Source organism: Arachis hypogaea, chromosome 15 (assembly GCF_003086295.3).
Source record: "Arachis hypogaea cultivar Tifrunner chromosome 15, arahy.Tifrunner.gnm2.J5K5, whole genome shotgun sequence".
Classification (NCBI taxonomy): Eukaryota; Viridiplantae; Streptophyta; class Magnoliopsida; order Fabales; family Fabaceae; genus Arachis; species Arachis hypogaea.
The window spans coordinates 80,735,463-80,748,583 of NC_092050.1; the positions used below are offsets into that span (position 1 = coordinate 80,735,463).

Consider the following 13,121-nt stretch of genomic DNA (forward strand, 5'->3'; position numbering starts at 1 on the left):
CAAAACATGAATATATGTCGGTATAAACACTACTAGAAACTTAGTTATTACAGACGGATATTTCCGACGAATTTTATCCCACTGAAATACAGACGGAATTTCAGAGGGATTTTTTTGTCGGAAAACAAAAAAAATAGATTAACATAAATTACAGACGGAAAAGAAAATCCGTCTATAATTCCGTCGGAAAAATTAATTTTTTTTTCCGTGGAATGGTTACAGATGGATTTTCCATCTGTAATTATGCAGACGAAACGTGCGTTTTATTAAATTATTACAGACGGAAAATCCGTCTGTAATTTAAATTAAATCCGTCGGAAATATTGAAAACCCTAATTTTATAGGTCTTTGTCGGAAAATCCCATTCACACTCTATTCTAACTCTTTGCCCACATCCTTCGAGCTCTTTGCCCTGCAGCCCGCCGCCCATAGCCACCGCAGTCTCTGCCGCCACTGCAGCCACGCAGCTTCTGCATCAGCCCTCGCAGCTCCCCGCAACCCCCACAGCCTCGCAGCCCCGCAGCGGCGCAACCACCGCAGCCCCTACACAGACACAGCCTCCACCGCCACCGTAAAAGATCTGTTGCCGTCGTAGGAAGCTGTGTTGCCGTGATTGGAAGCTCCCTCGCCGTCGTTTGGAAGCTCGTTGGCCGTCTCCTCTATTCGAGCGCTCTCCTTCTCTCTCTGTGTCGCCGTTGTGTTTCTGCCACTGCCCTTCTTCCTCGCAGCCGGTGAGTAAATGCTCTTTTTCTCCAGTGTTGTGAACAGCTCCTTTTTCTCCCGTGTTAGATTTGGAGTATATGTATGCTTATTACTGAGTGAATCACATTGAAAGTGTAATGCACAGTTAGTGCTTGACAAAATGCCTAGTTGAGTTTTGCTGTTCATTTTGATCATGCTTAGGTGTGTTTATGTGTGCTTATATGGTTTCAATCTCATATGCTCTGTACTGAGACAAAGCAAATCTTCATTCTCACTGATACAAACTGCTTTATCAGTTTCTCCCAAAAATGATTTGGAGTCAGCCTCTGCAAGTTGCGATTTAAAGATCAAGAGTTCCATATGTTTCTCTTCAATTGCACAAAAACATTTTTCAAGTTCTGTTTGAAGCTCCCTTATTTCTTGTTCTTTGGTGTTCAGTGTAGACTTGAAAGTACTGATATCTGCTTCCATCTTTTCCACTTGACAACTCCATTCTGATTCCTTAGATTTGAGCACCAAGGAACAGTTTTTGATCAACAATCCACTTTAGCTCCTTTTTTTATTTTCACATTGATGAAAGCTTTCCTATTTTATCTTATATAGTTTAATTTCTTCATTTTTTCTCTAAAAATTAAATAAAAGGTAGCACCACTTACATGGTTTGGCCATTTTGATGAAAAAGAAAGGGACAGTGATATTTGTCTTTATACATATACAACACAACAGCTTTATATATATATATATCTCTTGCAGGACCGTGTGTATTGTATTGTTTTATAGTAACCTTTCTCAACATGCATTTGTATGTTAATAACATTGAAAATGAGAGAATGAATGAGATGTTTGTCGTATTAAGATTTTGTGACACATCACTCACCTCACTCTTTTTTGTTTTTATTATTGGATTATTGTATATGCTCCACTGTGTTCTTTAGAAAAATAAAATTACATTACAAAAACTTTTACACTACTGCATACTACTTTTGTTTAAGGGCCAAGTACTTATATGTCAATTATTTAATTTGTCATATATTTATTTGAATTTAAAATGTGATAGTATCTTAGAATATAATTCCTAGAATATATATATCTGAATATGACTGTATGGATTTGAATAATTATAATATTATAATCAATTTTATTTATATGTTTATATTATGATATTTCCTCTTAAGAGATGTCAAAGCTTAATTTATTAATTTATATTTCCACTTTAGCACCAAGGTTCTTTCTAGTTTCTACACATGATGAAAGCTTCAACTTTTCAAGTTTCAACTCTTCCTCCCAATTACAAAAAATTCAAGTCTTTGATTACTTGCTTGATTCTCTCCATTCATATCTCTGTTTCAAATAATTTTAATGAGATGGATTCTGGTGGTGATTTATTTTCATCAATGATATGAGATGGATCCAGCAGATTATCTCTTTTTCTTCCACAGAACTTGTATCGTACAAATTTTTTTCCCTGTGATTTAAAAGAGGTAACTCCTCTAAGTAATGCAAATATCTATGGAAAAAAAAAATTCGATACCTGGTTTTTTTATGTTTCTATATTCCTTTATTTTCGTCCTTTATCATTTATATCTGTACCATTTGATCATATTATCTGAAAAATATTCTTTGGATTTTAGAGACTCTTTTTTCTTCAATTGATTTATATTTCTTTCCTTTACTGATTCTTTTTGTTTCTTAATTGGATTGAGGAGTTATGTAACAGAAAAATAATCTAAGGTGGTTGTTGATGATGTTGAAATTTAGTAGTCCTATATATATTTTTCAGCTTTTGATTTTTGTAATTTGCAATGCAGGGGACCAATGTGGTTCTGATTTGATGTAAATGTGAGTCTATGTTTTTGTTCTTTACTGAGACAAAGCAAATCTTCATTCTCACTGATACAAACTGCTTTATCAGTTTCTGCCAAAAATGATTTGGAATCAGCCTCTGCAAGTTGCGATTTAAAGATCAAGAGTTCCATATGTTTCTCTTCAGTTGCACAAAAACATTTTTCAAGTTCTGTTTGAAGCTCCCTTATTTCTTGTTCTTTGGTGTTCAGTGTAGACTTGAAAGTACTGATATCTGCTTCCATCTTTTCCACTTGACAACTCCATTCTGATTCCTTAGACTTGAGCACCAAGGACTGCAAGGTGTTCTCTCTCTCTTTCTCTCTCTCTCTCTCTCTCTCTCTCTCACATATTATGGAAATGGGACTTACTACTTTAATTGTTTGTTCTTGTTCAGATGCTGAGGTCAACAATTTGGGAGTCAAAGCCGCTCTCTCCATGTTGAGGTTCTACAAAAGTAAGCAATTTTTTCTTTTTCAGCTTAACTTCCCTTCAAATATGAAATTAGATTTCCTCTGAGCTAATTATCCACTTGGAATTCCATTTGTTTTTTTTCTTTTTTTTTTCATTTTATGTTTCATCCACATGACTATTACCATAATAAAGATAATCATTAGCAGATTAACTTTTGCTCCCTAATTTTTCCACCGGATGGTACCTTCAAAATCTGATGGTGATGAATGATGATATTTGGTGTTTCACCTGATGCATCTGCAATGCCATGATTATTGATATTGTCCCTTGTCATGTGTTGTGGTATACACTATTTTGGTGATTTGATTTGATCCCATGCCATCAACATATTTAGTTATTGCCCACCTTGGAAGGCTTTTGCATCACATGACAAGCCCATCACTATTTTCATGCAGGGTGGCATAATTTATGTTGGAATATCTAATCATGTTTCTTTCTTTTATAGTTTGTGATTACATTAATTTTGCCTTAGCTTAGGTCTGTCTCCCTTAATATTTTGATATCATTATTCCCTTTTTTCATTGGTTCAATTTCTTCTATAGTCAAGGGTAAAAAAAAAAAGAAAACAAGAGGATTCAAATATGCTTTTAAACTGGAAATATATTATTGAATTTGGTAACAAATTATAATTTAGCTAGAATCTTGCTATAAGATACAATAGGAACTGAAAGAAGAGAAGCCTCATTTACTGTTCAAATGAAGAAAAGTAATGAAATATGACCAAAAAGAAAAAAGGTGGGGACTCAGAAGAAATGGTTCCAAGTAAAACTAGAACTTTAGGAAATCGAATTCCTCCACCTTCTAGTAGTCTTTCTGTTATCTATTCAGCTGTACTATTTTCACAAACTATATAATTAGTTCTTTATATATAGCATTATATATAATAGCATTATATAGTGTGTCTTGTTATCTATTCAGCTGTACTATTTTGCTAATTGATTAGACATATTACTGTCCATATATTTACCTATTTATTTCTCTTACACTTCTCCCTTATCTTAATTACTATTATTTCTTTCATTTTCATTTTCCTATTCTTAGCCTCCTTAATTAAGTAGTCATTTAAAATAATATATATTTTAGTAAAAACTCATTTACAGTTTTATTTGTATAAAATTAATAATTAAAAACTCATTTACAGATTGATAATAATGTAGCTGAAATTTAAGTTTCTTAATTAATTTTTTTTAATACTACTCCACAGGATCGACGACTTAGAATTCAGCTGTCTCTCTGCTCCAAGTGACAGTCAGTGAGGTTAGCAAGCACACCCTGATTCTCAAAAAATTCTGTGTGATTTGTTTATCTATAGTGGTTGGATTAGGTCTTTTCTTGGGTCTTCTGATTGTGATTTTGCCATAGTAAATTACCAAATTTCCCTTGCTCATGATTTTATAAAAATAATACTCTAACACACACACACACACACACTCTCTCTCTCTCTCTCTCTCTCTCTCTCTCTCTCTCTCAATCCCTTCAACTTTTTGCTTGGAGTTAAGGTTAGTGCAATTCTTGTGTTATAAAACTTCATTGATTTCTAGGGTATTGTATGTTAAATGAAATATTACTTGTGTTGTGTTGTTGCTTGTATTGCATTGAAAACATTGATATGGTTAAATATTGATAGCATGTTGTATGATAGATGAAATGTTGCTTGTGTTGGATGATTTATAGGTACTAAAAATATCAAATTCGTAAGAAATGTCTTGGCACCATCGAGTGTGGATGTATGATAGGTTGAATCCAACAAGAGGGGGTATTAAACCTGAGTTTTATGACAAGGTTGAGGAGTTTATAAAAACAATTAGTAAGTTAGATGTTGTGAAGTCAGAAGGAAAGTGTAGATGCCCATGCGTTAAGTGTAGATGCACAAATTATAAAGAGCTGAACATTATTAAGATGCATTTGTGGGAAAAGGGATTTATGCCAAATTATTGGATTTGGACAGAACATGGAGAGATTGACGACATAGGGATTAATCAGACGGGATTCAATAATTGTGGGGAAGGTGGTTCAGGAAGTGGTGCAAATGTGGAAGAGTGTGATATGTATGACATTAGCTGGGAAGACAACTCCAGAAGGTATCATGAAATGGTTTTCGATTCTATTGGTCCAGAGTATCCTCATGTAGAGGCTAAAAACTTTTTTGATCTTCTTGAGGCAGCTCAAAAGCCTTTGTGGGAAGGTTGTGTGCACTCTCAACTATCGATAGCTGTTAGAATGCTATGCATTAAGGCCGAGGGAAACCAATCACAGGAGTCATTTAAGCAGTGGGCCACCTTAATTAGGTAAATTGCTCCTGAGGGTAGTGCCATACCTAGGGATTACTATGAGGCTAAGAAGTTAGTGCAAAAGCTTGGATTGAAGGCAATCAAAATAGATTGTTGCTCAAACAATTGCATGTTGTATCGAAAAGACGATGCTGCTCTAACTAGTTGCAAGTTTTGTGAAGCACCTAGATTCAAGCCTATTTCCGATGGTGGTTGTAAGTCCAAGAGAGTTCCTGTCAGACGGATGCACTACCTACCCTTAATCCCTAGACTTCGAAGGCTTTATGCGTCAATGAGTTCAGCTCCGCACATGACGTGGCATATAAAAAACCAACGTGATGATGGCGTGATGACCCATCCGTCACATGGGGAGGCATGGAAAAGCTTTGACCGTATCCACTCTGATTTTGCTTTGGAGCCTAGAAACATTAGGTTACGTCTTTGCTCTGATGGGTTTATCCCAAATATCCAATTTAGCAAGCCTTATTCTTGTTGGCCCGTAATTGTAATTCCATAAAATCTACCTCCTGGAATGTGTATGAAAGATCCTTATTTGTTCTTGACTTGCTTAATACCTGGTCCTAATAACCCTAAAGCCAACATTGATGTATTCTTGGGACCCTTGATTGACGAATTAAATGAGTTGTGGAATCCTGGTGTTTTGACGTATGATATTGTAGAAAAGAAGAATTTCATCTTAAAGGCAGCATTGATGTGGACTATCAATGATTTTCCGGCTTATGGGATGTTGTCTGGGTGGATGACACAAGGAAGATTGTCATGTCCTATTTGCATGGAGGATACCAAGTCTTTTACACTATCACATGGAGGCAAGGCATCATGGTTTGATTGTCATCGGAGGTTTTTGCCGACAAACCACCCTTATAGGCGCAATAAGAATGACTTCAGGAAGAATAAAATAGAAAGTGAAGAGGCTCCTACCAGATTAAGTGGTTTGGAGATTTGGCAAAGGGTTAAAGGACTTGGGAAGATATCAGATAATGGAAAGTGGATCAAATCGCGAGAGTATGGTATTACTCACAATTGGACTAAGCAAAGTGTGTTTTGGGAGTTACCTTATTGGAAGGATAACCTGGTTCGTCACTGTCTTGATGTAATGCACATAGAGAAGAATGTGCTTGATAACATAATGAATACTGTTATGGAAACTGATAGAACTAAAGACAATGAAAAGGCTAGGTTAGACCTGGCTGAACTGTGCAAGCGTCCAGATTTACATTTGCGGCATGTCAGTGATAATTGTTGGTCCAAACCTAAGGCAGCTTATACTTTAACTTCTGAACAACAACAAGACGTGTATAGGTGGGTGCAACAACTTAGATTTCCAGATGGTTATGCATCTAACCTTGCTAGATGTGTAAGTCTTTCCCAGGGGAGGTTTATTGGTATGAAGAGCCATGATTGTCATATTTTTATGCAGTGCTTGCTTCCAACTGCATTCAGAGAACTACCTACAAATATATGGAAGCCTCTTACCGAGTTAAGCCAGTTTTTCAAAGACTTGTGTTCAACCACTCTCAAGGTTCATGATTTAGAGGTTATGGAGCAGAATATTTCCATTATCCTTTGCAAGTTAGAAAGGATATTTCCCCCGGGATTCTTTAATGTGATGGAGCATTTGCCAATTCATCTAGCATATGAGGCACGTGTGTGTGGACCTGTCCAATATAGGTGGATGTATCCGTTTGAACGGGTGATAGGAGCATTCAATCGAACAGTGAAAAATAGATCAAGGGTTGAAGGTTCGATTTGTGAGGCTTTCTTGGCAAAGGAGACTTCAAGTTTTGTTTCTTTCTACTTTGAACCACATATCTTATCGAGGCAAACCCGTGTGGGAAGAAATGATGGCGGCAGAGACACAATTAAAGCCTCTTTATCAATATTTAATAGACCTGGTCGCAAGGTTGGTAAAGCTAAAGATCATTGGTTAGATGAACGAGACAAGGCCGCAGCTCATTTGCATATTCTACTCAATGAAAGCAAAGTTAGCCCTTTCTACATGTAAGTGCCCAAATCTTTTATTAAACAGTTAATTACACTTTTTCTACTAACGAATCCCATAGCTTATAAACTCTAGTCCTACTTTCATCAAGGTTTTGGAAAGAAACTTGTCCTGGAGAAAGCGATGACCGATTTCCCCCTTGGTTTGCATCATATGTAAGTGCATAAATTCGTATCATTTATTGTAAAGGTTTCTAACTAAAGATTTGCATCACATATCTTATAATTTGTTGCATGTTTCTAACTAGGTTCAAAATCAATGTAATGAAATTGTTGATCCTGGTTTGCAATCACTTTCTTGGGGTCCTTCAAACAAAGCAACAAGTTATCCAATTTATAAAGTAAATGGATATACATTTCATACCCTTGCAAGGTCAAAAGGGAAACAAACCGATAACACCGGTGTGTTTGTTAAAGGTGATATAGGCAGCGGGGAAAGTGATTGGTTTGGAGTATTAGAAGATATACTCGAGCTTGAATACACTGGTAGTGACTATAATCGAGTTGTTTTATTCAAATGTCAATGGTATGATCCAAGTCGTCCAAATGGAACACGTATTCATAATGACTACAAAATAACTGAAGTCAACCATAGTAAAAGATATCGCCACTATGATCATTTGATTGTCGCCCAAAAAGCTAAACAAGTTTACTTCTTACCTTATCCTGGAAATTGCAAGTCTATGTGGCGTGTTGTTGTAAACACTAAACCAAGAGGTCGAATTGAAATCAATCATGTACATGTAGAGGAGGATGGGGAAGAGAATGATGTAGCTTATCAAGCGGATGAGAGCAATCCTTCTAGGATTTCTGACACCGAGCCTCCTATCAGTCTTAAGTCTCCATTTGGAGAGGACCGCATTGTTGAATTGTCCATCGGCTCTAGTTCTGGGGCTAATAAAAATGAAGATGATGATGTTGCAGACTTTGATGATGATATTGATTTTTAATAGGGTAATCATTTTTAGCTTGTATTGTTTTAGCTTATATATATTGTTCTTTACATATATTGTTCTTAATATTTAGCTTATATATATTGTTCTTTACATATGTTGTCATGTAACTTAATCTAGTTGTCTTAAAAATTCAATATATTTAAAGCATAACTCTGTCCCACACTCATTAAGCTGACATGTCTAAAGCACCACTGGAATTTTTTTTCTTGTCCCTTTTCTGAAATTTAGGAAGCTTCATATTCTTTCTTATTGTTTTTAATATCTTTCTTACAGTTTGGTTTGAAGATTGAATCTCTCTCTTTGTTGCAGTGGCAGTAGTGAAGGAAATTCATTGAATCTCTCTCTCTGTTTTTAATCTCTGCTGCCTTACTTGGTGCTCCATTGACAAAAAATCTCAATATTGTAAGTTCCCATTTCTCAAAGTTCCTTGCTTTTTTCCTCTTTAGAGTTTAGATGTTACAGCTATCAAGTGTTTGTGAAATTAAGACATCAATTTTTTTCTCTTTCCTCTTCGACTCAGCATTTTTTTTGTGCAGTTTGGAGGCCTTCTAACTACTGGCATTTTGGCTTTCTCTGGAAGGTAAGTCATTTCTCTAGCTCTCTATGGATACATATGCCGTGTGAATGTGATCCTTTTTATGCTTATTTTGTAGTGTGATTGAAAGATATTCAGATGTTAATGACTTAAATGTTATGTATCATTTCCTATGGAAAAAAAAATAAAAGAAAGACTGTCAAAAATAATAATAAATAAAATAAAATAAAGGGCTAGCCTAGTGAAAAAAAGGTGCCATCTTAACGGTTCTTTCCTTCTTTGGAATGTATCTGCTGATGACATTGTGGTTGCTTACTACTAAGCCACAAAGATTCCAAGGTTTAAAGAAAGTATAAGCAACATAACCAGTTAATTTCAGGGCATTGTTTAAGGTTCTTGCTTTTTCGATTGATGATAACTGTCAATCAGATTTGATCCATTTTAACTGGCTTTCTTGTTAAGCCTCATAATGGGTTAAGTTATTTAAACTAACAAAAATTTCTTGTAGTAAAGTTAAGTTATTACTCTACGGATTGAATTTCAAAATTTTGTTAAGGCATTCACAATTTCTGACTTATGATATCTTATCAAAATGATATTCTGCAGATAGTTTTGTTCATAATAGTCCTTGAATATATATGTAGGTCATGGCTCCTCGGGTCAAGGGTAAAGGTGTCAAGGGTCATAGAAGTTCTCGCACCACTGCCGCAGCCGCTATTTCAACCACCTCCACCTCTTCTGGGACTTCGGTTGTGCCAGATTTTCAGTCAGGATCACTTAGCCAGCAACTGTATTTGATGGTACCTAATCCAGGCTACACGGGTCTTCTTCCACCAAGTTGGCCTACTCCAGGATGTATGGGTCCCCCTCCTCCACCCCCTCCTCCAATTTCGATTCCTCCTCCGCTTCGCAATTCCAATCTATTAGTTGATTCAGTGACACCTAGAAGCTCTAGTACATCTCCTCCATCAGAGACTGCATCGGTTCCTAATAGTGTCACAAAAGAAAGATTGGTTCCCGATGGAAAAACAAGGTAAAATTTGGATCTCTCCATAATTAAAATAGCAGCTTCTAGTGGATTTCCCATACTGCATTACCTATTTCTCTTATTACTCTTCTACACAATTTTTACATACTGCATTACCTATTCCTCTTATTACTCTTTCAGCAAGTAATACTAATCACTCTTCTTCTTTTACTACTCCTAATCTAAATGTGTTTACTACTATATTTTAATTTCAAATTAAAGTGCTAATGACTTAAAACTATTTTTTTTAGTTTCCTAACTTGTCAATTCTTTATGAAATTATCAGTTGGTTACCTTTCCTTCCTGGTTCTCAGAAGATTACAGAGATCATCAAGAAACGATATGATAAACCGTACAAAAAGTTTGGAGATGTCCCTCTTCCGACAAAGAAGCTTTGGTTTAAGGAGTGGAAGGTAAAAGTGTTGGATTGAATAAAATTATTTTGGATTGAATATTGTTCATGTGATTTGAATCTTATAAGTAGCAACTTGATGAGTATGTGCAGAGCCACTTTCTTATTGATGATGATGATGATGAGTTTTTCTAGAGGGCTTTCAAGTATAGGACAAGTAAGTGATTTAGCCAAATGATGTCAGATATCCGTGAGGGTGTGGATACAACCCACGAATGGCTAATTCCTGCTTACAAAAAGGTATTGGAAAGGTATTGGGAAACAGATGAGAAATGGAAAAATATAAGGAAAAAAGCAAGAGAGAATCGAGCGTCACTCTTAGGTGGTTCTGTCCATTGCGGTGGTTCTATTCCATTGAGCTCAACTATAGAGAGGATGGTAATATAATTTAAGTGGCTTTAGATCTTATTTAATAGACATCTATTTATGTAAAATTTTTCTTATTTTGTATTTCATGTGGAACAGAAGAAGCAGTTGGGCCGTACACCAACCCACGAGGAGGTCTTCAAAGAAACCCACACACTTAAAAGTGACAAGTCTAAATGGGTGGACAAGCGCTCTCAAGACACTCATGTGAGATATAGTATAAATACTCCTCCTATGTCAAAATTATTAACTAATTTCTAGCTGTCTGGCATTAACATTACTGTATTTAGTGGTCCTAACTATGTTCAACATTATTATTATTATTATTCAGTTTTGTGCTTTGTGATTTTATAGTTGGTTTCTTTTCTTCCAAGTTTCTATAGTCTAAGCCATTTGACACATCTCCTTAAGAGATAATACAGTTCACCAATCTTAATCTTGTGTAGAATGCATGTGAAGCATGCATTATTCTCTTGGAATATGGTAATCTAGTAGCTTGAAATGTTTGCAGCTTGCAGGGGTGTTTACAAGAACTAATAATCTGTTGGCATATACCCAATTTTCCTTGAATTAATGAAAGTTAAGAATCATGTTCTTCCAAAAGGAAATTCAGTTCATTAAGTACTTCCACGGCATTGTCAGTTGTTAAAATACTTTAAATAAGAGTTGGCTTGGCTGATCAAGATCCAGGAATGTCACAAGTAGCGTTTCTTTTACTAGTAAATCATCATTAGAGGGTCACTAATGCTGTACTTAAACCATAGTAGCATGTCCCAATTATTGGAGTTTTCTATTGTTTGAATTTAAATATATACAATTTGAAAAGTTTTGTGCAAAATCTAAAAGTTTTCTATTAAGTAATATGCATGGCTATTTGTCTTAATAATAATAATATAATTGATATAATCATTGTGCAACAGGAGAAGTTTATAAAAAAGTTGGCAGAAGTTCAGGCTCAACATGCCGAGGCTCAAGCACAGGGAATGGAGCTACAACCAATTGATGAAGACTTGATTTGGGAGGAAGTGTGTGGTGGGCAAAAGAAGAATCGAGTTTACGGAAAAGGGTCATTCTTTTCTAGCTCTATCAAGTCTGGAACCACTTCTGCCAATTCTGTATCTGGAAGAGCACCAAGAAATCAAAATTCTGTTCCTGATTTGCGAGAACAGATTCATAATCTCAATGAAGAGCTTTTTCAGCGTGTTACTCAACAAACAGATGAGCGTATTAGTAAGTTGTTAGATACACGCTTGGCTCCTTTGGAAAAGACTCAAAAGAAATTAGAAAAGTTGGAACGGGCAATTGGAAAGGCCAAAAAGGAAAAGCTGAAACAGAAGAGATGGAATGAGGCTTATGTTAGCTATTATGAGAAGGTTAGAGCATCAAGTAGTTCTAGTGCAGTTCCACTACCACCGCCACCGCCGCCACCCTCAATGTCTTCGGATGAGGGCTATGATGATGATGAGGATGAAGATGACACTGAAGACTATAGCTGATAGTTTTAGTATGGTTGAACAATATACTAGGAATTATAGTTGATGATCAATACATTTTGTTTATGTTTTGAATTATATTGACTTTGCTTGTTTATAATACTTTTCTTTTAGTTTGATAATACGATGAATTTGTTTATGTTTTGAAATATTATAAATATTCAAATATAAATTAGATAAAAATTTGTATTAAATTTATATTTATTTTGTATGAAAATAATTTTATTTTGTAATTAGAAAAAGTAAAAAAAAATTCTATTTTACCTTACAGACGGATTTACAGACGGATTTTCTGTCTGTAATCATGATTTTCCAAAGTTTAAATTACAGACGGAAAATCCGTCGAAAAATCCGTCTGTAATTACAGAGAGAAAATCCGTCGGAAAATCCGTCTGTAATTACAGACGGAAAATCCGTCTGAAAATCCGTCTGTAATTACAGACGAAAAATCCGTTTGAAAATCTGCCTGTAATTACAGACGGAAAATCCGTCTGTAATTACAGACGGAAAATCCGTCTGTAAGTTTGTCGCCTTCAGGAAATGGAGGGAGGGTTTACAGAGGGAAAATCCGTCGGTAAATCGTAAAAATCCGTCGGTAATTTTCCGACGGAAAAAAAATCCGTCGGTAAATAATTTCCGACGGGGCTTTTACAGTGGGACAAAATCCGTCGGTAATTTCATCGGTAACCAAAAATCCGTCTGTAATAAAGACTAAATCTGTCTGTAAATCTGTCTGTATTTATCAATTTTCTAGTTGTGAAATGTACAATTCAGTTGACTAGACAAAAAAAATGCAAATTAGAAAAAAGAATAGCCTAAAGCCTATAATCAAACAATAAAGTGCTTACATAATACATACCATATCCTCTATTTAGACTTGAGATTAGATTCTAGCTGTATGGTTTCACTTTTGATTTGTCTCTTTCTTTTCTCAATACTTTAGTTGCCTCCAATTTTTTCATTACCACAACAGTCTTTCTTCTAATTTGAAGTTTTCTCATGTAATGATCTAATATATCTAT

The 13,121-nt window shown here is 35.4% G+C and overlaps 2 protein-coding genes and 1 long non-coding RNA gene across 5 annotated transcripts; all 3 read left to right on the forward strand.

Annotated features, from left to right (window-relative positions):
- The first annotated feature begins 321 nt into the window (after window positions 1–321).
- LOC112750262 (uncharacterized) lies at window positions 322–8,662 on the forward strand. 3 transcript variants are annotated; one of them, XR_011872999.1, is made up of 6 exons: window positions 322–731; window positions 2,511–2,541; window positions 2,757–2,847; window positions 2,942–3,001; window positions 4,223–4,275; window positions 8,576–8,662. It is a non-coding gene; the product is annotated as an uncharacterized lncRNA (long non-coding RNA). The 3 variants fall into 3 exon arrangements; XR_003175582.3 differs by lacking the exon at window positions 8,576–8,662 and adding an exon at window positions 4,693–4,919; XR_011873000.1 differs by lacking the exons at window positions 322–731; window positions 2,511–2,541; window positions 2,757–2,847; window positions 2,942–3,001; window positions 4,223–4,275 and adding exons at window positions 7,166–7,310; window positions 7,403–8,264.
- Window positions 8,663–9,445: 783 nt separating this feature from the next.
- On the forward strand, window positions 9,446–10,392 carry LOC140178946 (uncharacterized). Its single transcript, XM_072216392.1, has 2 exons — window positions 9,446–9,834; window positions 10,115–10,392. The coding sequence occupies exons 1-2, from the start codon at window positions 9,449–9,451 to the stop codon at window positions 10,257–10,259; spliced, it is 531 nt and encodes a 176-aa protein (XP_072072493.1). The 5' UTR covers window positions 9,446–9,448; the 3' UTR covers window positions 10,260–10,392.
- LOC112750261 (uncharacterized) lies at window positions 10,135–12,177 on the forward strand. Its single transcript, XM_025798897.3, has 4 exons — window positions 10,135–10,241; window positions 10,334–10,618; window positions 10,706–10,813; window positions 11,527–12,177. Exons 2-4 carry the CDS (start codon window positions 10,415–10,417, stop codon window positions 12,100–12,102), a joined length of 888 nt encoding a protein of 295 aa, XP_025654682.1. The 5' UTR covers window positions 10,135–10,241; window positions 10,334–10,414; the 3' UTR covers window positions 12,103–12,177.
- Window positions 12,178–13,121: the final 944 nt, after the last annotated feature.

Bases quoted from the DNA above. Each gene is read 5' to 3' on its own strand.
- LOC112750261 (XM_025798897.3), top strand. From the start codon at position 10,415: ATGATGTCAGATATCCGTGAGGGTGTGGATACAACCCACGAATGGCTA. The intron at 10,619-10,705 runs GTAATATAATTT...CATGTGGAACAG, and splicing joins GCTCAACTATAGAGAGGATG to AAGAAGCAGTTGGGCCGTAC. The intron at 10,814-11,526 runs GTGAGATATAGT...ATTGTGCAACAG, and splicing joins AGCGCTCTCAAGACACTCAT to GAGAAGTTTATAAAAAAGTT.
- LOC140178946 (XM_072216392.1), top strand. From the start codon at position 9,449: ATGGCTCCTCGGGTCAAGGGTAAAGGTGTCAAGGGTCATAGAAGTTCT. The intron at 9,835-10,114 runs GTAAAATTTGGA...TGAAATTATCAG, and splicing joins GTTCCCGATGGAAAAACAAG to TTGGTTACCTTTCCTTCCTG.